At 48.2% G+C, this 24,689-nt stretch overlaps 1 protein-coding gene across 4 annotated transcripts in view; it reads right to left on the reverse strand.

Annotated features, from left to right (window-relative positions):
* Positions 1-24,689, reverse strand: part of MYH10 (myosin heavy chain 10) — an 85,342-nt gene that overhangs the window by 59,815 nt on the left and 838 nt on the right. For all 4 annotated transcript variants that reach the window (XM_058038540.1, XM_058038537.1, XM_058038539.1 and 1 more), the window contains exons 2-3: positions 22,641-23,018; positions 11,651-11,807 (exon numbers count right to left, since the gene is read on the reverse strand). In XM_058038540.1, the coding sequence (XP_057894523.1) occupies positions 11,651-11,807; positions 22,641-22,985 (502 nt within the window). In that variant the 5' untranslated portion in view covers positions 22,986-23,018. The remainder of the gene's footprint in view (positions 1-11,650; positions 11,808-22,640; positions 23,019-24,689) is intronic.

Raw genomic sequence — 24,689 nt, forward strand, 5'->3', positions numbered from 1 at the left:
GCTCAGATATCAATCTAGCCAAGGTTATTTAAAAATTGCATTCCTGACAAGTTCTGTGAAAACAGGGCAGTGCCTGGGGGACAAAGACCTTCCCAGCAGCACAGATTTGCTGCTGCCAGAGCTCTCCCAGCACTGCTCCATGAATGCCACATGACAAGGAGAGCACACAGGTGTCCCCAACCTGCCACTCCTCAAGTCCAATTATTTTATTTTTCCAACTTTCCTGCTGGGTTGATAAACATGAGAAGAGATCTGGTTACAGAGATGAAGCATGCCTTTATAATTTGTGTTTGCCTTTAAAATGTTGCCTGGTTACTGCCTAAACTATCATCAAACACTTAGCACTGTGACAGTGACTCCCAACAAACACCTCTGCCCAGAGCCAGCAGCAAGAGTGACAGGCACAAGTTGGTGTGCTGGACACCCACCAGGCCAAATGTGCCCTGGCACACTCCTGGGCACCACGAGAGTTATTCTGCATTGTTATCTCTGGTTATTCTGCATTTCAGCTCCATGGGTAGCTCACCCTCCTCAGTGCAGCTCTGCAGCTTCCCAAAGCCAGGGCAGGAATAAATGAGCAGGAATAAATAAATAAAGCCAGTTTGCAGGAATAAATGAGCACTGTGCCCCCAGTGACCCATCCAACACTCCAGGGAGCTCTGCAGGCAGCAGGACACTTGCTAATAACACAAAATTGATATTTTGAGTTTTAACACCAAAATTCCAGCAAGTTACAAGTGTTTAAAGTTTTAAAGAAGCTGAAGCCAAGGCCCCTGACGTGACACACTCAGCAGTGTCACTGTCACCCTCCCTGGCAGGGCTCAGGTGACTGAAGGATGGAAACACCACAGGTATCTCCTAGAAAGGTGAGCAAGATCACTGCACTATCCTTCCAGCAGCTGAAAGAACTCTGGAACGGAGAAATTCTCAAGGACACTCCATGAGAAGCCATCTCTCTTGGTGCACCTTCAGACTACATTTATTTTCTTTCTTCTTGCCTTGTCATCACCAGCTCATTCATATATTGGTTTTACATCCAACCCTTATTGCTTTGAAACTGTGAAGCGATGAACTCCCAGAAATTATTATTATTTCTCCTAAAAGGTGTAACATTAATTTATACCAAATTCAGATGCAGCCTACTCCTCATGGGTATCCAGTGGTTTAAAGTCCTAGAAAAATAATATTTATCAAATAATATTTATCAGCTTTGCTCCATCAGTGCTCAGACACTTTTCTCTCAGAGCACCGAAACTGCTCAGCCATCACTCCATGGGCAATTCCATCAACCCTGTCCCAAAGGCCACTGCACAGTGCTGCCCTCAATCACCCAGCAGTTCCAGCCCTGTGCTCACCTGGTGTCCCCACACAGCCTGACACAGCACAGGCACAGCCAGAGCCTCCTGCACTTCCCCTGCTGCCACACACCCTTAACAACCAGCATCTCCCTCGTGCCCCAGCTGCAGGGCATCTCCAGGGCTGGGTCAGTCAAACGCCTCCTCACTGATGGAAACACTCCAGGTGTCTCTGCTATTTGGGAAGGTAAAATAACAACAGCTTTTATTCAAAAGGGGGGGAAAAAAGGCTTTTCCTGGGGTGGGCTGAGTGGCACCTGAGCATGAAATACCACCTACAAATAAATAAACAGAGCCCTCTGCTCCCTTCACAGGGCTCCTTTTAGAAAGCCAAGGATTTTGATTTCTCCTGTTTGAGAAATGCCAAAGAACTTGCCTCCTCCACCTCCCAAAAAAGCAGGAATTTTTAAATGTCAGCTCCAGCAATGGGGGTGGCATTTGATCACTGCTCTGGACAGGGAAAGGAAAGGCTGTGCCAGAGTGAATGATCCACAGGAATTTTGTGCTTGGGTTTGAGGAAGGACCAATAACGACCTGCAAATCAGAACCATTTTCCTCTGCATGCTGTCTGTCCTGCTGGCTGGATGTGGTTCTGTCCCTTCCTGTGATAAATCACAGAGCCACGCTCCAGGTCTGGGCTGGCTGAGCACATGGGGTTAATAATTAGCAGGATACATAGCAGAGGTCACCCAAAGCCCAGTCCTGGCTCACCCTGCCCTTGTTCCAGTGACCCACACACAGGGATTGTGTGCCTGTCCCAGCACACGAGGTGGCCACACTGGTTCTTCCCTCACCCAGCACTGCCCCAACCTGGGGGGACTGGCCCAGCTGGGAACTGAGACTGGTTTAGAAATCACAAATCACGAGAGAGGTATTTGCAACATTAGCCCAAAATTCCCCAAATTCCTGAGGAGAAAAGTGTGCCGTGCTCAGCCTGGCAGCCAGGGCTGAGTCAGCAGAGAGGACAAAGCAAACAGGACTCTGTCCTGCCCAATGCAGCATTCCCCACCACAGCAGCCACAACTGGCACTTGGTTTGACTTTTTAGCCCTAATTAAGTTGGAAGAACCTCAAATATGGTTTAGTTTTCACTGTCAGTCTCTCACTCCCTTTATTAAGGACCATTAATGAATCTTTAGCAGAATTAATTCAGAAATTGCAGCAGAGCTGCTGTGTTTGTGAACAGCAGTTCATGGGTAACGTGCTGCTCACCCAGCAAATCCCAGCAGCTCTGGGGAGAGTGATCTGCTGTGATTCAGGAGATGAGCAGAGCACACAGGGCAGCTGCAGTCTGGAGAGAACCAGGGGAGCTCCATGGGCTGGGTGAGGGCTCCTGATGCCCACAGTGCCCAGCTCAGTGCCCTGGGGCTCACAGGGGTTTCAGCAGCTCAGCTGAAGGGCAGAGACAATCCAGAGGGGAAAAGTGCCCTGGCCAGAGCTGCCAGGACTTGCCCTGACACCCACAGAGCCATGGGCACACAGGGGAGCAGATCCCTGCCTTCCTCCAGCCCTTCATTCACACAAGGAGCCCTCCCAGGAGAAACGAAAACCACACAGGCCATCCCCACACTTACATTTCAGCCCTTATTTGCATTCTGTTTAGCACTAACCCAAGATTAGTAGGAGCTGGCAAGCCACAGGCTGGACAGGGTTTATTTGGACTGCAGAGCCTCAGCACAGCAGTGGTTTCCATTCTCCATCAGCCCTGCTTAAGTTGTTCTACTTCCCATGTGGAATAATTCTGTTTAGACAAAGATTACACTGTCCACTGAGAGAATGACTCAAGGAGGCCCTTTAGCTTTAAGATCTGCCATGTAAGCTCACTCGTTTAACTTCTGCTCTTCTCCTTTCCAAACAAACAACCAAGCACCGAGCACTCAACAAAGGGGACTGGCAACTCTCACTGCAGTGACCTCCTTCCCAAGCTGCTTCATCCTACCTCAACTGCACTGAAGAGACAGCAGTGTGACAGCAGGGCCATGCCTTGGTCTGTGCCCTGAGTGTCCAGCCACAGCCTGGAGAGACAGCAATGTGACAGCAGGGCCACTGCAGGGCATGGTTTAGTGCTATGTCCAGCCACACACAGGGCACAGATCACCCCCCAGGGCAAGGCCAGGCACAGACACTCATGGCAGCCACCAAATCCTCCTGCCATGGACACTCATGGCAGCCACCAAATCCTCCTCCAGTTTCCTGATCCATGTGTTCCTGTTCACATACTCCTGATCCATGCACTCCTGTCCATGTGTTCCTGCAGTTTCCTGATCCATGCACTCCTGTCCATGTGTTCCTCACCCAGGCTTTAAGCCCCCACTACATCCTGAGGCACAGAGTTTAGCTCTGCTGTTAAAAAAATTTGCTTCTTTTTGCTGTTTTGGACACATTATCTGCAAATTTCAAGTAATGATTGTTCCTGCATAGGAAGAGAAGGATGGAGAGGCTCCCCATTCCCTCTGCCTGTGCCACTTCAGAGTCAGACTCCTGTTACATCTGAATGGTCATTTCCTTACTGGAGTTTTGTTCATTCTGGTTGTTCTTTCAATGTCTCCTGTTCCATCTCCTCTCTGCTCAAAGCAGGGCTGTAGAAAGTGCACATTTAAAAGGAACTTTAGAGATCCTCCAGCTCCACCCCTGCCATGGCAGGGACACCTTCCACTGTCCCAGGCTGCTCCAGCCCTGTCCAGCCTGGCCTTGGGCACTGCCAGCCCCAGCTGCTCTGGGCACCCTGTGCCAGGACCTCCCCACCCTCCCAGGGAACAATTCCTTCCTAATCTCTAATTTAAACTTCTGCTTTGGCAGTTTACACCCATTCCCCTATGTGCTGTCACGCCATCCCTGGTTCCTCTCCAGCTCTCCTGGAGCCCCTTGAGGCACTGGAAGGGGCTCTGAGGTCTCCCCAGGGCTTTTTCTTCTCCAGGCTGAATAACTCCAGTCCTCAGAGCATCAACCTGGAGCCTCCCCTGGCCTGGCTCCAGCAGCTCCAGGTCCTGTCTGAGCTGGAGGCAGCTCTGCATGTGGGCTCTCACCTGTGTTTGTGCTTGGCATTCTAAGTCTATGTATTCTAAAAGTATTACGTTATTATAGATTGATTGTATGTATTATGAAAAGATTGTATGTATTAGAAAGAAAATGTGTCCAGTCTATGGCAAAAATGTTTCTTAGATGGATCCCTTTCCCACTCACTCCTCACACTCTCTACCTGATTTACAGCCACTGCTGCTTTTAGATGTCCCCAGACCCCTCATCCCTTCTGCTCCTGCTCAAGCAGCAGCAGCTCCAGCATTACCAAGGGAATTCATCTTTCCCAAGATGCTCAGGCACAAAAAGCACAAACAGAGGAATGCAGGTTTCAGGGTCTGCAGCAGCAACTCCCAAACCATAAAAAGCACAAAACAATGGGAAGGATTGACCAATCTTTAACCACTTCTCTGCTCATACGAAGGCCTTTCCTCACACTGCTTACAGCCCCCTTTGCTTAGGATTGTTATCAAACTCCTTTTGCAAAGCTCATCATGAGCACAGGGTCTCCAGATTCTGAGCAGGACCCTCAGAGATGGCTCCAGCAGCTCTCATCTGGCTGCTCTGCTGCCAAATGTTTTTGTGCAGCACAGTCCATCAGCTATTCCATCTCTGAGATCAAGGATTTAGTTCTTGCAAATTTTCTATTTTCAGTATTTTCCATTTACTAACCCTTCAGAGAATGATTTCCTGCTATTTTCCCCCAATTTTCTGCAAGAACTTCCCTGAGCAACTTCACAGCAGATACACATAAAGAGGTAGACATCTATTTTTTCCTGCTTTTTCTTCTGCATTTTCCTTCTCCACACCATCTGATGGCTTTGAAAAAGCCCTAGAATAGGATGAATTTGAATGGCCACGGGTGACCAGAAAGCCATGAGCTTTTATTCACCTTCTTCTCTAAAACAGATGCACAACACCTTGCAACCCTGAGTCCTTGAGGAAGGCTCCAAAGCCTGCCAGGAACACCCGAGAGCATCAATCCTGGACAAGTGAGAGGAGGCTGGAGATGCACCAAGACAGAAATTGGCAATTGCGCTGCTGGGATCCAGGACAAGGAGCAGGACAGTCCCCACCTCTGGGGTCCCAGACAGGGAGCAGGACAGAGCAGCCCTCACCTCTCCCCACTGGCCAAGGGATAAACCCTGCTCTGCTGCTCCCTTGCCAAAAACCAACAAATTTAAGAGGAAGGGGAGGGAAAAGGAGCTGCAGCAAGTGCTGGCAGTGGCAGTACAGCTGCACTCCCAATTCAGCAGCCCAGGAATGCAGCAGTTCTGACAAACGCCAGCTTTGTGCCCAGCACAGCTCTCATGCTGCTGCTGCCGAGATTAGAGCACATTGGAGGTTTTGTTACATCAATGCATTGCTGCTTGTGCCTGTCATCCCAGGCTTGGGCCAAGCAGGAGCAAATTAGCCATTTCACAACTACCTAGAAATAAAAGAAGTTTAATTTAAAGAAAAGCTTCGGTGCAGGAGCAGGTGCTGACTGAGTGATCACACAAAATGATTCATCTCATGAATGATTTCCCAAGTTGGGAGCACTTAGCCTTGAATTCCTGTCTGTAGGCACAGTCACAATTCAATTATAAGGCCAGCTTGCATAGCAAGTTTTAAAATTAAAGTAATCTCTGCTTGCTCAGAATATCAACCAAAAAAGCCCATGGAAGTGGCTCATCTACTGCAGCACTACACCTCAGGAGGGGGAAGAAAACCCAGGCACCAAGGAAACTAAAAATTCCTTATGTAACAATTGTCACCCTTGTGACATTTGTAAATACAACAAAGTTACTGAAATTACATAAAAAAGATGTCAACTTCCAAGCAATTAAGCCTTCAGAGAGAGCTGTGCACTTAAAGTGTCATCATTGCTAATTAAGTGCCCAACCTTGAGCTGAACAATAAACAGGGACCCAGTCACATTTTGACACAGAGAAGGACAAAGGTCAGCAGAGCACTAAAACTTTTCCAACAATAACAAAAAAAGTTTAAAATGCAGTTTCTAGAACTAGATTGTGTAAGCTCAGTAGGTACCTGCTGCCATTCACAGCTGGCCAAGAAAGGTGCAGTAATTTCAATCCTGACAACTCCCAGCCCCTGAATCCCACAGTTTTAATACCAACAGCCAGAACACAAAGGTGAGGGGAAGGAGATGAAATTTGGCAAAACAAGTTCAGCTGACATAAGTATTTATCATTCTACTTCAAATTCAAAAATAATGAGGCAGGAGACTTCCAGCATGATGGATTTCAGTTTTTTCTACTGTGTTTCCTGCTTCAGGAATCTCCCTGCACTCAGCCATGCACACACTGCATGTGACACTCCTGGAGGTGTACAAGCAATCTGGATGTTAATGGTGTCGTCACCTGAGCATTTATATTCCACACCTGCCTGAGTGGACCAAGTGAAAGCCCAGAATTCTCAATGTAACCATAAAGGGACCTATAAATCCTTCACATGACATTTACCAAGCAGCCAGTTCTGCTGGGATCATCATCCTGCACTCTGTAACTCCTTAAAAGGCCTTGGGGACCCTTTTGGGAAGTCAAGATGTAATGAAAACACCAAGAACATTAATGGCACATTTATCAGGTTCCATCTGCTCCTCACAACAGAGATCACCAACCATCACTTCCAACTTTTCCAGTCTCAGAGCAATTTTTCCCCCTTTCATTTTTATTTAATAGATTTAATAGACCTTTAAAAGAAAAAAAAAATTGTCTTATTTTACTTTCAATTCTTGTCTTCCATAGCTGGGGGTGGCTATGCCCCCAAGGGAGGACTTAAATCAAGATTCACTACAAATATAGCTCAAGAAGATGTTTTCAAGGCAGAAGCATTGCACCTGTAGGCAGTTCTGGCTCCTCCAACACCAAGTGTTCCCTTCCCCTCTGAGGCTGTTTCCGATAAACCTTCTCTGCAACAGGATTAAAGGCAGGCCTAAAATATCAGTGCTAATTTGGTGCTCATCAAGATGTCCTCAGGGAAACAGGATAAAAAGGAGACTAAGCATAATTATACAAGAGTAATATTGACAGGCAAGCTGGGCTTTAGCAGCAAAAAGTCAACAAGTTTTCCTCAGTATTTCCTCTGAAGTACTTGTATGTCACTGAATAAACAGGCACAATAAAACAAAGCCACACTTCCTCCAGAAATCCAGTGGGAAAACTGGAAGGGAAGAGGGAAAAGAGAAAGTCAGCTGTGGAAAAAGCACTAGAGGAAAATTTGTGAGTGCTGCTTTTGCACAATCAAATCTCCCTTGCAGGTAAAGTATTGTCACAGCCCTATCAGCCCTAGAAAATTCATTTTTTCTCAAAGAAAATCCTGCTCTGTGGCAAATTTTCATGGCCCATAATTTTGGGCAGGACTGAAGAACACTAGCAAGGCTTGCAAATTGTATAACCAAGCAGAATTAAGGTCAACATTGTCCCAGGGATTAGGACAGCAATTCCTTACGATCATGTCAGCAATGCTGTGTGGGGCCAGCCCAGCCCATCACCCCTGGCCATGGGTACTCCCTGCTTCACCTCCTCCCCCTCAGGGAAATGAAGGGAAGGTGCAGCAGAAATCCACTAAACCACCTGTGAAGTAACACCCTACCACCACAGCACTTTGAAAAATAATTACTGGGGGAAAGAGAGGGGAAATCCAGTCTGGAAAGCTGAACTGGAGGTTACTATCTGCTGCGGTCAGGCACTGAGTAATGAGGCTTTTCCTGAAGAGAAACCCTGACTGGCTTAACTAGAATGCAGCCCAGGCCCTGCCTGTCTCCAACAAGAGCTCCTTCAACTCAATCTTTAATGCAATTGCTGCTGCAAGGGCAGCACTCAGCACACCCTGCACTGCCCGAGTTTGCTTTTCCCTGCAGAACCTGCCCCAAATCCCTGCTCATCTGCAACACTCAGCCATGGAGAGCAACCCTGCACCTCCCAGAAATCCTTTTGTGTGCCTGGGGAGTCCATCCCCTCCAAAGTGGGCTCTCAAATCTATTCTGTGTGTCAGACTCTTCCCCCAGCCCCTGCCCTCTGTCTTTGGCAAGCACTGCCCCACATTTCCAGCTATTCCTCCCTCCCTAGAGGGCACAGGCAGGGCTGGCCTGGGCAGCCAGGGGGGCAGGAGGTGCCCCCAAATAGGAAATTATTTAGGGGGCGAAGGTCAGAGCAGGGGTTGATGGCTGGCAGGCAGCAATGCTTCCACACACACTCTTCCACCACAGCACACATGGAGAACTGCAGGGATTCCTTTGTATCCCCAGCTCAGGAAAAATCAGAGTGTTCCAGCAATGTTGAACACAAGGAATAACTATGGAGATGCACACACACCAGTTCTGCTGACCAGAAAACCCTTTGCTTTCATAATCTAAATGAAAATCTCCATTTTCTTATTTAAACACACAAAACCTCAGCAAAGCAGAAGCTGGAAGCTGAGCTGTGAGTCTCCATGCTCTGAATTAGAGGCATGAAAGCACTGAGAGCCTGAGTAACACTTTACTCACTGTGCCCAACTCTCAGCACAGTAAAATTGTGGTTTCAGGAATCAGCTTGCTCAGAGTCACAGCTCAGGTCCAGGTATCCTGTTAATCACAGTAAACAGCTCACAAACACCTGGAAATGAGTAGTTTGTGATTAGCTGCAAGGCAAGTAAACATGATTATACTGCACAAAATACCACTGAACAGGCCAGGAAAATCCAGCCAACCACTTTCATTAATCTAGATTAGTGGCCAGGATATTTCTATTAGGGGAAGGTCATATTCTCCAAAGAAATTGCATTCCTACGGTTTCAATTTCAGGTCTGAATCCTAATAATTAAACTTCAGACATCAAACACTGAAACACAGCAGCCATTTCTATCAAAAGGAACCTGTGGATATGCTGCAGCAGCAGAAGCAGGACTTCAATAATCCTGGAAAAACTCCTCTATCTGTATGTACCACCCCAGCTATGTGCACAGAACAGACAGGAACTGCACTGCAACACTTTTACAAGCATGTGTCAGTAACTTGTCAGCAACAGCACCCCGGCCAAGGATTCTGCTGCACATAAATGCTTGCAGACACCTCTGATGACTAATCTGAAGAGTTTTGATTAACCCAGCTAATGGTTACAGACACATTTCTACCAGGCAAAACTTCCTGACACAGATTCTCTGTTGCATTGAAGACTGAGTGCTGACTAAAACACAGGGCAGAGTTAGGAGTAATGAGAGACATTTTGCACACTGTGTTAAATACTTGATAGGGAAAACCCATCCTCACCAAGCCCTGGGCACACTCAGTAGCTGACCTTGTGTTGCCACTGATAACCAGAAACAAACTGAATAACGTGTTACTGTTTAGACAAATATTTGGTGCTCTAACGACTACAAAACCTTGGTTGTTGTAGCTGCAAGTTTTATTTACATGGAGACAAAGTTCCCTGAAGGGTCTCTGCAGCAGGGGCCCTGGAGGCACAGAAGCAGCAGGGTCAGTGGCAGAGCCCCCCACTCCACCTGGCACAAACACTCACTGCTCCCCCTCACCAGCACTCACGCCTGGGCTGGAGTTTTTATTTATCCCTGCAATGCAGCTGTGCAGACAAATCATCAATGGGAAATTCACCAACTCCTGCAAATGCTGCCTAAATAACAAACAGGGAGTGGCTCCATACAGGTGAAGGGCACTGGAAACACAGATTTTGTTACCCTTAAACAAGTTATTCCCTAAATAATGGATCCCATTCCATGGGTTTCATCTACTCTTATTCCAAGCTATGCCTTAGTTCAGATGAGAACTCAGGCTATCAAAACCAAAAAGCAAGCACAGAGAGATTCGATACAAAATATAAACCTCCATGCATCAGACCAAAAGAAAAGAGGACTGTAACCAAACATACATCACTATGTGCATTTATTTTAATTCCACCTTCCAAAAATAGTAACATTTCTGCATGTAGCAGGATCTCCAGAGATACAAATGAATTCCAGCAGGGTATGTGAGCAAATATATGGAGCAACCCGGAGTGTGGTGATTGCTGACATTGACTTACTTTATTAGAGGACATTTGGCTCAAGGACATTTCAGTGCATTCTTGAGACCATTTCAAGAGGTGCTTTCAGACTGGGAAGCACTTAATCACAATCCACTTGAGACTGTTACAATAAACTCCTTAAAATAAATCTTAAGGTTTGCCCTGCTATTATTCCACATGCACTTATTAGGGGTGCTCTGATCTGAGCTGTTAGAGGTTGTTGTTCTGGTCAAGAAGTCAGAGTTTCTTTGACAAAAACACATGAAAACAGAGCCCCAGGTATCCATGGGAAGCAGAACAACTCCTGGTGGCCCCAATTTGCTGCTCCCCTGCCTGTCCCTGCATCACCTCTCTGCTGGCACAGCTCTGCTGAGGTGAAAGGACACTCAGCAACCTGCAGTTGATTATTACGCAGCTCTAAAGACAAAGTCACAAATCAAGAAACAAAGACTTGCATGATGTATTTAAAGTGTCTAAAAAACCAAAAGTTAACAATTAAATGGTTTAACCTGCCAGCAGAAACAGCTTTCCCTCAGTTTGTGTGAAGTAGGTCAAACAGCTCTTCCCCTCCTTCCAGCCCAAACTCAGCTACAGCACAACACAGAGCAAGGTGTGCAGATCAAGCTGGTTACACACACAACATGCTGCTGTCCCCACACCTCCACCAGCCCCCTAAACAGGAATCAGTGCTGGAATGAGCTGTGCTTCCAAAATCCTGTGTCAGAAAAGCAAGTGTGTGAGTTCAACAGCACGTGCTCATTTCTGTCACATCAGATTCAGTTTTCATGTTTGTCTAGCACAGCCTTAAAGCCAAAATTCAAACCATGAGCCCTCCACGAACTCACTCTATTCTGCTACAGACACACATCAGTCAGGAGAAAAAGACAGAAATTCCTCCAGGTTAAGTATTTCCCTGACCCCTTTTTGAACTCAAGCCCCCATTGTTGCATTGTCACCTCGGATTATCTGGCAGCTGCCAAACACCAGCACTTTTATAGCACTGCCTTTTCAACCCCACTCTTTCACTCCTCCTTCATCCAGAGCCAGTGCGCATCATCTTTGGGCATGCAATTAGCTCTTTTCTTTGAGGAACAAAGTATTTCTGCCACAAGTCCCAGAGCAGCAATGGCCCAGCCCGGCTGTGCTGGTGCATCTCAGGGAGTTACAAACCTGGTTCTCTCCCCTCTTTAAAACCCCAATTGCACATGGCAAACCCCAGCTGCAGGGACACTGAGGGGTGGCCAGGCAGTGTCCAAGCCCAGATGCTCCTTACCTTGCAGCATGCACCTGTAGGCAGACTCGGAGATGGCGTAAATGTGCGGTGGCATTTCGTGGCGCTTCTTCCCTCTGTACATCTCAATAATGTTCTCTGAATAAATTGGGAGGTTCTTGTAAGGATTTATGACTACACAAAACAGCCCTGAATAGGTCTGGGAAAAGAAAAAAATAACAAACATTTCTGTTAGCAAACAGTATTGAAATAAAGTCGTAAAGAACAGAAAGCCTTTTCACAGGTTCTAGAATATTTATCTTAAAACAAAATTGAGGTTCTTTTTGTAGAGCAACTCAAAGAACATGCTATATTCAAATTATTGGTTTCTAGTTCTCTTAAAAGGCTCTTTAATTACCTGCATAAAAAGTAATTTAAAGATAATAAGTCTAGGTAAATTTGAAGAGGAGTATCTAATCTCTTTCCCACAGACATTTAAATCTCTCTTCCGTTTGCCAAGTTCCAGCTCTATGGACACCTTTTGATGTTCACCTCCTTCAGTAAAATGTGCATTCCAAGTTAGTTTCATTTTGAAGGAACTGATAATATCCATTGCTCTGGTAAATAATCTAGATGAGGGAAGAGCTTATGTCAAACCACCATAATTTCTGCTGTCCTGTCTCATAACTGTCCATCCTTCCTGCCATCAGCCCTTTTCATCCCACAGAGGGCTCATTCCCTCCCTTGCCAGCCCAGCTGAAGGACAGATCTGCCCTACAGATGTTTCACACCCTCCCTACAGAGCTGACACTGCACACAAGTGGACAAGCAGAGTGCCAAGGAACACAAATTGGACACTGGTGATTTCACTGAGACATTTCTGATCAGCCAGAATGCCTCGAGTGCCACAGGACTGAGCCCAGCAGTGCCCGCAGGGTGCATTTCCCTGTGACCCAAGCAGTCTCCTGCAGCAAACTCCATCCCTGCTCCTGCAGTTATTCCTGAGGAACCATGACAGAACAGCCCTGGCAGGAGGAGGAGCACAGGCAGCCACAGACACTGGGTTAGGACAAGGACAGAGGAGCCTGGACTAGCCCAGGATCAGGGGCTCTGACACCACTCCCTGCACACAGCACAGCTCCTGGGTGCTCCCTGTCCAAGGAATCTGCTTGGCCACAGCCCCTCCAGCAGCAACCACACCTGACTGCTCTGAGGAAAGCAGAATATCCAACCTCTCCATTCCCTGACTGCTCTGAAGAAAGCAGAATATCCAATCTCTCCATTCCCTGACTGCTCTGAGGAAAGCAGAATATCCAACCTCTCCATTCCCTGACTGCTCTGAGGAAAGCAGAATATCCAACCTCTCCATTCCCTGACTGCTCTGAGGAAAGCAGAATATCCAATCTCTCCATTCCCTGACTGCTCTGAAGAAAGCAGAATATCCAATCTCTCCATTCCCTGACTGCTCTGAAGAAAGCAGAATCTCTCCATTCACTGCTGTCTCCTCAAATGCTCAGTTCCTTTTGATCACTGCTGAAATTCCCATCTTTACCAGCTCAGGAAGGGAGCAACAGAGATCAGGTTTGGCAAAAATAGGAAATACCCTTCTGAATGTCAGGAAAACCAAATTTCTTACCTCTGCATGTTGAGAGGAGAAAAAGGATGGGGAGAATAAACAGAAAGCTTTAACAGCTGTTGAGAGCCCAGAGTACTCAGCAGGATACCCAGGATATAACATTTGTCCATTTTAAAAAGTATTTCTGCTGCAATCTGCCTCCTTTTTCCCTTGTAAGTATAAAAGATTTTATTTGGAGGAAAAGGCACCCCCCTGTCCTTTCTACAGCTCCACCAGCCTCTGGCAAGACAGGCAGAAGGTGTTCTCTGAACTGAGTCCAGCAGCACCATCAGCAAAGAAAAAGAACTTGGTTTTCAGCCAGGTGTCCTGACATGGGGACATCTTATGTCCTTGCAGGAAAATACTCCCTCTGCTTTGGTGAGATCTGCTGGATGATAACTGCAGGGCCTTGCCACCCCAACAAGGTATTTATTTCTCAAGAGAAAGGAAACACATCTTATCAGGGCAACTGAGCCAAGCATAAAGAACAACTTATCAGTCATTAACTCAACATAACATGGGGCTCTTGGCAGGTGGGCAGCTCCTCCCCAGCCTCTTTCCTACCACAGTCCCTCCTGCCAGCATCAGTGCTCCTGCCCCTCCTGACTGACCTGGATAGTGCTGCAGACAAATGTCACCCAGAGCTGGCTGCAAACTGCAGCACTTCCCTGCCCAAATCCATTCCTGCTCCCTGGGGAAGGGAGGGAAGGCAGGACAGTGATGTTAACAGCTTGCTACAGCCATGCAAGGAGTCAATTAACTGCTCAACAGAGGCACCCCTTCCCAGCAGCCTCCCTGTGCCCAGCTGAGGTCACCCACATCCCTCTGCCACCACCAGCAGTGACACAGAGGCTCTGAGAATGCCACAAGCCTGGTTCCAGCCCAGCCTTCCAGACAGGGCAACCAGAAGAAGGAAGAGGTTTGCCAAGCCCAGCACAGAATCACAGCTCAGAGCAAGGGAGCAGCACCTCCCCTGTGCTCCTCCAGTGCAGGCACAGCTCAGGAGGGAGCTGGGAGAGGAATTCCCAGGGCCAGAGTCCATCCCAGAGCTGTCCCAGCACAGCCCTGAGCAGTGCAAAGCACCACAAGGAGCTGGGGCCAGCAGGGCTCTGTCCTCCAGGAGGGGTCTGGATGCTCACTCTGCTCTGCTCCTTACCCACTGAGCCTCACAGACTGGCAATTCCCCTGCTGGGCTGCTGCTCCTCATCCTCATAGATTGGCCATGTCCCTCCTGGGCTGCTGCTCCTCATCCTCAGTTTGGCCATGTCCCTCCTGGGCTGCTGCTCCTCATCCTCACAGATTGGCCATTTCCCTGCTGAGCTGCTGCTCCTCATCCTCACAGATTGGCCATTTCCCTGCTGAGCTGCTGCTCCTCATCCTCACAGATTGGCCATTTCCCTGCTGAGCTGCTGCTGCTCACCTGAGCAAGGACAGAACTCCCAAAGCTCTCAGGGAATTATTGCAAACCCACCTGCATTGGTGACTCCCTCCCAACACAACCTTGACAGCTCTGCAGGTTCATCCAGAACTCTGACTTTGTTTTGGCATTTAATGTTCCCAAAGGAAAGCTGTTGTTCTTTCCCCAGAATCACTGCCCTTGCCTAGACATAAATAAATTGATCTGGTAAATAATTTTTAAAAAAATTAAGTGATGGGATAAAGCAATTCTTTGAAGATGATCCTTCTCTCCTCCCTCCAGTTGCTTTGGCATCTTTAGTTTATTTCCCCAGCACAAACATGGAGTAAATGTTACTATTTTAGCTACATAAAGAATTAATAACCTAGAAACATAAACTTAAGAAACCTCTATTGATAACACCTAACCTGGAAGCCTGTCCAGCTATCTCCTGCAGCAGCAGCTGATGGACCTGTGAACCTGGAAGGAATGGAATAAGCAAAGCCCAACATAACCAAACCAGAGAAGGCCAACAAATACCTGGGCAACTGGAAAGGGTTAATTGAAGAAGCTCTGTATTGAACAGGGCTGAATTAGAAGTTATGAAGCACAAAATTCCACATTTTGTTAGTGCTGGGGTTCATTTATTTGAAACTAAATCTAAAGGAGATGCTTGGATCCCAGACTATCCCTCTGTGCCATGGCAGCTCTTTGCATACAGCACCCTGATCTACTGAATGTGTTACCAGTTCCCTCTCCTGCTGTTTCCCTGAAGAATTTCAAAATGAGACCTTGCCCAAACCAGCACCACCCTGCACTGCCTTCATTTATTCACAGGAAGATGGAATTGAATTTTCCCAATTTCCTGACTGTCATCTATTGCAGCAAGCAACACATGAACATATTGGTGGGCTGGCTTCATGGCTTGGCAGGCACAGAAGCAAAGAAAGGATGCTTCTAATGAGCCAAATTTAATTGGGAGGGAGCAAATGGTACCAAAATCTTCCACAGCTGTTTTATAACTGCAAGTCTCACAGTGAATCACCGTGCCTAAAAAAGCAGGAAAGGGCTTTGTGCATGGAAACCAAACACATGAACAGTAGGGACTGTTTAAAACCCCTCAAAAAAGCTTCTTGGTGAGCAGCCCCAGGAGAAATTATCAGCAATACACACACATCTGTTTAACAAATGGACACCCATTGAATGAACTCTATCCTGTGCACTCTGATGGAATAGTCAGGTGGGAATGAGAGCTGGCATCAGCTGGGTGAGCTCCAGTAACAGCCCAGGCTGGAGGGAGAACCAGCCCTCATTCATTTTTCAGCTGACAGAGGTGGATGAGCACATTAAGAATTGAAAGGCAAGCAAAGATGCTGATTCACCTTGAGCTGATGGATCAGCTGTTGGAACACATTCCTGCCTCAGGAACAGCCAGCACCAGCCCAGCACAGGACAGGACAGCTGGAATGCACTCTGCAGGCAGGGCTCCAGACACCAGCAGTAAAGGACACTCTGACTGAGGGCTGGGTTATACAAGCTCCCCTCCAGGACACTAAATGTGCAGCTTGAAGGTTTCCAGATGCTTCCAGCCTGTATCCAGTAGTTTATCATGCAGTAATTTGGGTTCTGGTAAGCTGTCCAAACCTGCAGAGCTCAGGATCCTGGCATTGGCCTGTTTCACACCCCACTCCATCCCTGCAGCCTGGCAGGGAGTGAACAACTGGCAAACAGGGGGAGTTACTCCAAGGTGAAACCACCTCTGCTCTGCCAGGCCATGCAGAGGCCTCCTCAAAGCAGCACTGAGACACCAGCACCATGCAGGTACAGCTGGGCACTGTAACAACCATTGTGGTGATCTAACCCCAAAATACAGGTTTAATGTTTATCTGCAATTCTTCACATATGAAAAGTGACAGATCCACTCTATTACTACATAAATAATTAAGCTGAAGTAAGCATCTAGCCAGCTCTCATTATTAGCTGAAACAGAAACCAGCCATGCCTAGCCCAGCACTGCTTTAAGCATTATCCCATAACTAAGGGAGTGGAGCTCACTCTCCAGTTGATAAATTGCCCCAACAGAGCATTTTCTTTGTCTGGTTTTCACTTCCTGAGGTTACAGACTCACCTTTCACACTCCAAGCTGAGTTGCCTGACCTAGACATGGTTTTCTCACACCTTCTCACCTTTTCTCCCTGGAATTATCTAAGGCAAGCCATAAAGAAGGGCAGGGACTCCTCTTCCCCAGAGGGGATGAAGGTGAGGCTGTGTCCTGGGGTGGGCACAGCACTGGAATCAAGGGGTGCTCAGCAAGGGCAAGGAGCAGCCTGGGAAGCTCAGGTCAGAGCCTGGGGATCACAGCCACAGATCCACTCAGGGCAGCCCAGCAGGAGAGTGAGAAAGAGAAGGAACCCAACACACCCAGCAGGCAGGAATGGAAAAGCTGAGCCCACACTATAGATGATGTGTCTGTGGATGTTCTGCAGAGCTGGGGCTGAGCAGAGGCTCAGCAGGGCCGAGTTCCCACACTCACAGCCCTCAGGTGATGTGCTCAGAGAGAACCCCCAGCCCAACAGTGCCCTGCCCTGCCAGCTCCTCCTCTCACACAGACACACTCAGGGTCACAGCCTGGGCTCAAACTGCCTCAGCACTGCTCAGAGCTAAAACACGAGCTGAGCTTGCAGCAGGGCCACAAGAGAATTAAAATCCACCCACCAGGCTCCTGGAGAGCTGCATGTCAGAGCCTGACTGCCCCACACACAGCCCTGCAGCAGCTCTGACCCGGGCACAGGGCTGGAAGGGTGTCCTGAGCACAATGCAGCCCCCTGAGCACCTGCACAGGAGAGAACAGAGCAAACTGCTGCTCCTTTTTACCCACCCTTTTTTACAGAAACACACTTTGACAAGAACAAGCCCTTACTCATACCTCTGCTTGTCCAATTCACTTTCTTGCAGTCCCTCAGACACTTCTAACCCTGCACACAGCTCCCTCAACTTGAGCACATTTATGAGTCTTCCAAAAATCAGAGTCAACATAAATAAAAGTTCTTGTGCCAAAGCAGTTCCACCAGTGAACCCCAGCACTTCAGCCACATGCTGGGTATCAGATCCAGTGACTGGCTTGTGGTAGGAAAGAGAATTTAAGTAACAAACTCCATTCCTTGCAGGTTTCCTTTAATACCAATCTTTGACACTCAGTAACGTGAAACATTCCCAACTGGACCAGCAGGAAAATTAAAGCAATTAGAACACAGATGCTTATATAATAGCAGAGATTGTTCTAGGTTACACTCAGGCCTCACAGGAGGCAGCAGCTTAGCAGAAGGAACAGCTTAAAGACAGCTCCTCCAGTGCAGGGCTGTAAGAGCTGCCACCCACAGCAGGCTCTGGAGCTGGGGACTGTGCCACGGCTCCATTCCTTCCCTCTCCTACTACAATAAAATAGAAAGTACATTCAGAAGTGAAATAACAGGGCTGCAGACTCATTACAGAGGTAACAGTTGCAATTACCAACAAATACCTGCTGCAGTGCTTTACTTGCACAACACTGAGCACGTTTTCTACTTCACTGGTGCACAGAAAGCACAGCAGCCCTGTGCCAGGAGAGCAGAACCAGCAGGAGGCTTCCAGGAACTCAAAGCCTCACACAAACAGCTTCCAACGCTTTTTCAAAACTCTTGGCTTAAAAAAAACCATGGGGGAGTGAGAAGGGAAGATAATGCACAGTTCACTGGAGCTTGGGGGACTCTGAAGCTGTATCTAAACCTTTCCCCAAGCTTCACCAGCTTGTTGTCCTTCCTCAAGAACTCTTCACTCCAACCTGACTCACCCCACAGCACACACACCGTGGGGACCTGTCCCCACCTGAGCCCCCCAGGGCTCCCCACAGCCCCCTCCAGTCACAAGGGACCATCTGGACACTGGCACAGTCACCATGTGAGAAATTCTCTGTTCATTTCAGTCCTTCTGGCTCAATGGGGCAGGAAGCAGTTAAGGAGAAGCTGCAATGATCTCTGGGGCTATCACAAAGCCACACAAGCACCTGGGGGCAAGGGCTTATCCAGGAAAGCTGGGCCTACCACAGATGTGGCAACTGCAATGGTTTTAAAATAAATCACTATAAAGTACATGGAATTTGGGATACCTTGGTTAATACCTAAGCTTAATTATACCCTGTGTGTGAGCAATTCCTTCATCCCATCTCACTGCACTGGGAACTTCTGAGTGCACAGGGTAGACTTGTGCCCTGCCAGAGCATCAGAAAAGGCACTCAGGCTTCAAATTTACAGACCCAGGGAGTGGGAAATGTGCATTTACCCCAGAAGTGCTCCATGTTCACCTGCACTCACCAGTCAGACCATTAACAGCAGCCAGCTGCAGCTCACGTCCTGGAGTCCCTGCAGAATCAGAACTTTGTGCCAAACCTGCACAGCCATGAGAGACCCACTGGCTTTGATTGGATATTTCTGTCCACAGGAGTATATAAGGTGATGTTTCTAAATTTAAAATACATTTTTAAAAGCGGGATTGAAGAGTCTTTCTGGCCATCAAAAGAGCTTTAAATTGCTGGGTAAAGTGTCACCTAATGCCTGTCACAGTTTGTGACAAAGAACTAAGTGTGGTCCTGAAAGAGCAGCATGCTGAGCTGAGGGACCCTCATCATCCCCTCTTCCCGGTGGATTTCACTTCTCCATCTCATTCTCTGACCCAAAGGCTTCTTCCCCCATGAAATCATGTTCTGCAGACACAACCTGAGCACAAACCAAGCTCTAGGGCTGATATCTAGAAACCTCCACAGTGGCATTTGACATGCAGGCCTTACAAGAATAAAAATGTTTCCTCAGCCAGGGTACAGATTCCAGTGAGCGAAAACCTCTGACTAGAACTGCTCCTTTCTTAAAGCAACACCCCCAGAAAGTCACCTGGAACTCAGTTCGTGGGATAAGGATATTCAGGAAGCACCATAAAACCAGTCTGAGCAAAATCATGTTTATTCCAAATCTTCAAATGGCCTCCTAAGCCTGTGGGTATTCCTCCTGGGTGCCCTCCCAGTGAACCACCTCCAGCTCCTGATTTGCAGCTGAGGGATGTCACTAATGCAGCCTGGAGCCAGGATTAAAGGTGGCCACTCCAAAGCAGGGCAGCCCCAGCAGCTCAGTTTTGAACTGGAGAATCAACACTCACAAGCATTCACAGGAAGTAAAACCCACTCCAGCAGGATGTGAAGATCAATTCAGAGCATTAGTGACTGAAATGATAGGTAAGAAACATTGATATCCCTAGAAAAGCACAGGACTTGGGGAAGTTCAGCCATGAAACACAAGGGAGAGTGAAAATCCCAAGCAAAGGCAGAAACAATAAAAAAGCAACCAAACTACCTGCTGTAGGTGGCTCTACCTTCACAGAAACAGCACTAACACTCCAAATAAACCTTGTGACAACCAATGCAATAGATGATGTTGAAGTGGAGCAAGCAAGTTATTTCATCTCCAAATCAAAATGGCATTACCATAACTGACATTCCAACCACCTTTCCCAGCATTCTTGTACAATCCTGCTCCTTTCCATGCTCTGTGCTGCCACGAGCAGACCCCAGAGGGACTGGACCAAGCAGTCACACCATGCCTTCACAATCCCTGACCTTCCATGTTCTCCACTCTGCTCACCTCCCCCAGCTCAGCAGTGGTGCTCAGAGCCTGAGATCACCACGCTTGGCAGGCAGCAGAGATGCTGCAAGTTCCAGAAACTGCTGGCCACCCCTACTTGGATGTTACATGAAACTCTTGGAGGAAGCATCAGTGCCCAGGGCACCGTGGGCCTTAGTCAGCCTCCTGTTCCTGGACACAGATCACAGCCAGATGACTGCAGCCACCCAAAGCTCGCTCCTTTCCTTTCTAGGGACAGACAGGAAACATGTGGCCAGTCTGCTTCACCCGGCATTCTTGCATCTTTCACTTCCTAGAAAGGCAACACTCCAGGCTGCCTGTTGGGAAATTCCAGGAGACCTGATCAGATTCACCACCTGCACAACTGCTTGAGACCAACACCAAAATACACAATTTTCATTTGGTTATTATGGGAGTACAACCTGGAAATCCAACCAGAGCTTTAACCAGCTCCTGTCAGCACGGCCAAACCACCAGAACTCACTTGAGCTCAGCTCACCTGGGCTCTTTTCCTTACACCAGGCAAACAGGAATGTGGGCAATGGCTCTGGGTTGTGCCAGCAGCAGCAGCAGTGCCACATCCATGAAGTTCAGGGATGCCACAGAGAGCCCCCAGCAGCTCAAGCTCCTGCAGGGTCCCTCTGGCCTGTGAATCCCTGCAGCATCCAATCCCCCACACACCCCACACCGCCCTGCTGCACACCCTCACCAAGCAAGCCAGGTTACACCTCACCCCAGGAGCCAAGTGTTACAGCTGCACTGAACCAGGGCTCTTGGGAAGAGCAGCATCCTCCAGCAACATCCCTGTAACTCAGCAAAGCCCAACAAATGCTGGAGCTTCTCAGCCCAACCAGGCTCTCCCAGCTTGGGCAGGGAGGCCACAAACCCCACATGCAGTGACCCCCCTGTGGCAGAGCATCACACAAGGAACAAGCTCCAGTGTGCCCCAGCAGAGCAGGACGAACCCTTTGGGAAGGGAATAAGGTCAGGCACCTGCAGGACCTCACAAACCCCACATGCAGGAGCAGCCAGGCAGCCAGGGGAACTGTCAGACCCAAAGTGACATCTCGTGCCCTGTGTGCCAGCACCCCGACAAACACCTGGGCCTGTGTTTGCAGGCCCTGCACTAGAGCTTGCTGTGACATTCAAGGCCTGCAGGTTTTTAACTTCCATCATGAAATAGGGCTATAATAATTGTAATGAATTTCCTAACAGCCATAATTAGGATTGATACATAGACTGGAAACTTTTGACCTATCAACATGTTTACTTTTGATTTTCAATCCATTAATTATGCCATTAGTTTCCTTATGCAGGAATCATTCCAGAAGTATTTTTCACTCAGCTCTGCTATGAGCACCTTGATGTAAGGCCTTGGAGGAGGAAGCTGACAACAACACACAAATACAGAAAAAACACTTTGTAGTTGAACATAATTTTAATAAGTCCAAATACTATCAAGGGTCAAGCTAAAAATGTACCCCCTAATCCCCAGATGGAGGGGAATATGAGCCAACTATCAGGACTAAATAAAATGGAGTGTTTATAAAAAGTGAAGCAAGCATTTAAGCAGATGTTCCAGTGTCTTTTGAGACAGAAAGTCTCCTTGTAGCTGTTCCTGACTCCCTGACCCAACAGTCACTGTGCAGCCAGGCTGACAAGAGAGCAGGAGCTGCCTCTGACTGCAGGCACAGACCTGGGACAGAGCCCAGGGGAGGAGCAGGGTCAGACACAGCACCAAGGCCACTGCGATTCCCAACTCCAGAGCAAGATGCTGATAAGCCAGATGCTCAATCAGTGCTTCAAAACCACTGGAAAAAAAACAAGCTTTATCTTATAGGTTTATTTTAAGCCCTTGAACACATCCCTTCCTGGCCACTAGGCTGATATTCAGTTCCAAAAAGACATTTTGCACTCGCAGTACTCCCAAACTTCATATTTTAAATACCAGCAGAGCCTCTTATTGCCATTTTTAACACACAGCAAGTTAAAACAAGAGATGTGCTCATTCACATGAGCAGTTCACCTCAGCAATCCAGCAAAGCGAGGGTTTGTCAAGGAAGCCACTCGCCACTGCTCAGTGGATCAGTTCAGCAGGAGGCAAGTGCTCCAAGAAGCAGCACAGGAGACCCCTCCCAGCTGCCATGGCACACTCTGTGGCTGGAAGATGCTCACAGAAATATATTATTTGTTTTATGACAGAACTCTTGACCTGTACACAGCACGGAAAAAGACTTTGGACTCATGCAAATGCTGGGGATACAAAGTATTTAGGCTGCCAAAATCAAAGCCAGGACCTACTCTGACAGCAGGGATGGCAATCAGGTAAGGTCAGCTGAATTAGCACCCAGAATGGATCCCATAATTACTACTTACATAGATGAGCCCAGAGTAATAGCGATCCTTTAAATTATGCAATACAGAGGCTTCATTTAAACAGGTTAATTCTGCCATGTCTTCCACTTTGGAGAACTTGGGAGGATTCATCTTCTGAACATCATCTTTATTGACGAGCGCCTTCTTCCCGTTCTCCGCCAGTTCAACCAACACCTCGTCCCCCTTCTCCTCCTTGATGCTGGCTGCCTCGAAGCCATGGCGCTCCGAGGGGATCCACACCAGCTTCTTGGCAGTCCAGTCAGCCTGGGTGGCAGGGTTGTAGATGACAGCCCTGTCCACGAAGAGGTAGCGCTCCGGATCCTCCTGGCCCAACCTCTGCGCCATCCCGGCAAGAGAAGGGCTCTGCTCCCAGTCACCCTGCCAGAGAGAGGGGAAAGCAAGGAGCACGTTACACACAGCATCACCAGCCAGTGATCCAGCACCAGCTCCTGCTCCAGCACCAGCAGCACCAGGCATCGCTCCCAGCCTGGAGGAGCTGCTGCACAACCAAGGCTCTGCTCACACACCTGTGCCACACAACAGCTCAGTTACCTGTCAAGTGCCACCCAAACCCAGCGCAGACAAAGCTCAGTTACCTGTCAAGTGCCACCCAAACCCAGTGCAGGACAGCCAGCAGGGTTCCAGCTGTGCCTTGCTGCTGCAAAGACATCACAGCAAGAAAAGCACACACTTGTGTGCTGGGCTTAGATAAGGAACGAGAGCAAACAGAGCAGGAGCTTGGCAGTAAACTCAGCTGTGATGGAACAGTGAAAAACAAAAATACAGAGATAGATACAAACCCATAAATCTGCTCAGTGGATTCTGCTGCAAAAACCAGAAGGCAGCAAGGAGGAGTTTTAAAAATGGATTTTCAGCTACAGACAAGAACTTGGGACACTTTGGGTTTCTGCAAGCCATGCAGGCAGCTAAACCTTGCTCATATTCTCCCTGAAAAGCTTTGCATTTCTACAGCCTGCTCCCGTTCTCAGTCCTGAGTGCTGACATCACCATATTCCAAAAAATGTCTCCAGATCTCAAGCTTACCTCCAGGCTCAAAGCACTGCAAGGAATGATGCTGGATTTTCCAACAGCTCCATGGGTAATTTGAAGCAGAGAGAAAAACCACTGACTGACAAGAGCCCCTGCACACTCATTTTACCTAGCTGCCTCTACCCAGAGAGGCTCCTGCCATCACAGCCACGATTCCTGGGGCTGCCAGATCCAGCTGCAGCTGCCCACAGAGCACCAAGGTAAAGCCTGACCCCTGGTCCTCAGGATTTTAAACGTCTTGGTTTGTAACACACACCACCTTCCCTGCTGAAGAACTCCACACTGGCTATGGAATCCTTTCCCAGCAGGTAACCCAAAGGCCAGTTTGGGAACAAAGCCAGGGAGGTTCCCAAACTGCATTTGTCACCTTTCCTACTATGGCACGCGCCCCGATGGAAGTTCTGCAACCCAACCCTCCCGAGAAGAACGTGTAATTAAACAGGATAATTGTGTCTCCAGCTAAAGCAGAGAGATTTGCTACATTGTCCAACTTTAGTGCAAAGCAAGCCTTGAAGTCACTGAACCCTTCAGAGGTGTGAGGAGCAGATCCCTTAGCACAGATGGCTTAATTCAAATCAAGAGATGATGACTCAACATTTAAAGTATTTTAGAAGAGCCTCTCAGAGAAAATTTCCATGAACAAAGATGGAATCGTCGAGGGCACACCTCTAAGCGATAGCTGGGCTCCTCCGCCAGGAAACTGACGGTTTAGTCAATGAATGCCACGTTTGGCTGGAGAAACCGACAGATGAAACAGACGAGCTCTGAAACCCACGTGAGAAAGGTGACTGTCCCCACCGTGCCAGGCTCCAGCCCAAGGTCTAACAAAGCCCTGGAACGGCAATGCCATCCTGGCGAGCCAATGGCCCTCGGTGTGAGCTCCTGAGCGGTGCCAGGCAGGTGAGACACAGCCCGGGGCAGCCAGCACTCCGCTTTCACACACCAAGGGGCCTGGAACCTGAAGGTCACATAAAGCTCATACAGCGAAATGAACCATCA

Source organism: Melospiza georgiana, chromosome 21, assembly GCF_028018845.1.
Source record: "Melospiza georgiana isolate bMelGeo1 chromosome 21, bMelGeo1.pri, whole genome shotgun sequence".
NCBI classification, from domain to species: Eukaryota; Metazoa; Chordata; class Aves; order Passeriformes; family Passerellidae; genus Melospiza; species Melospiza georgiana.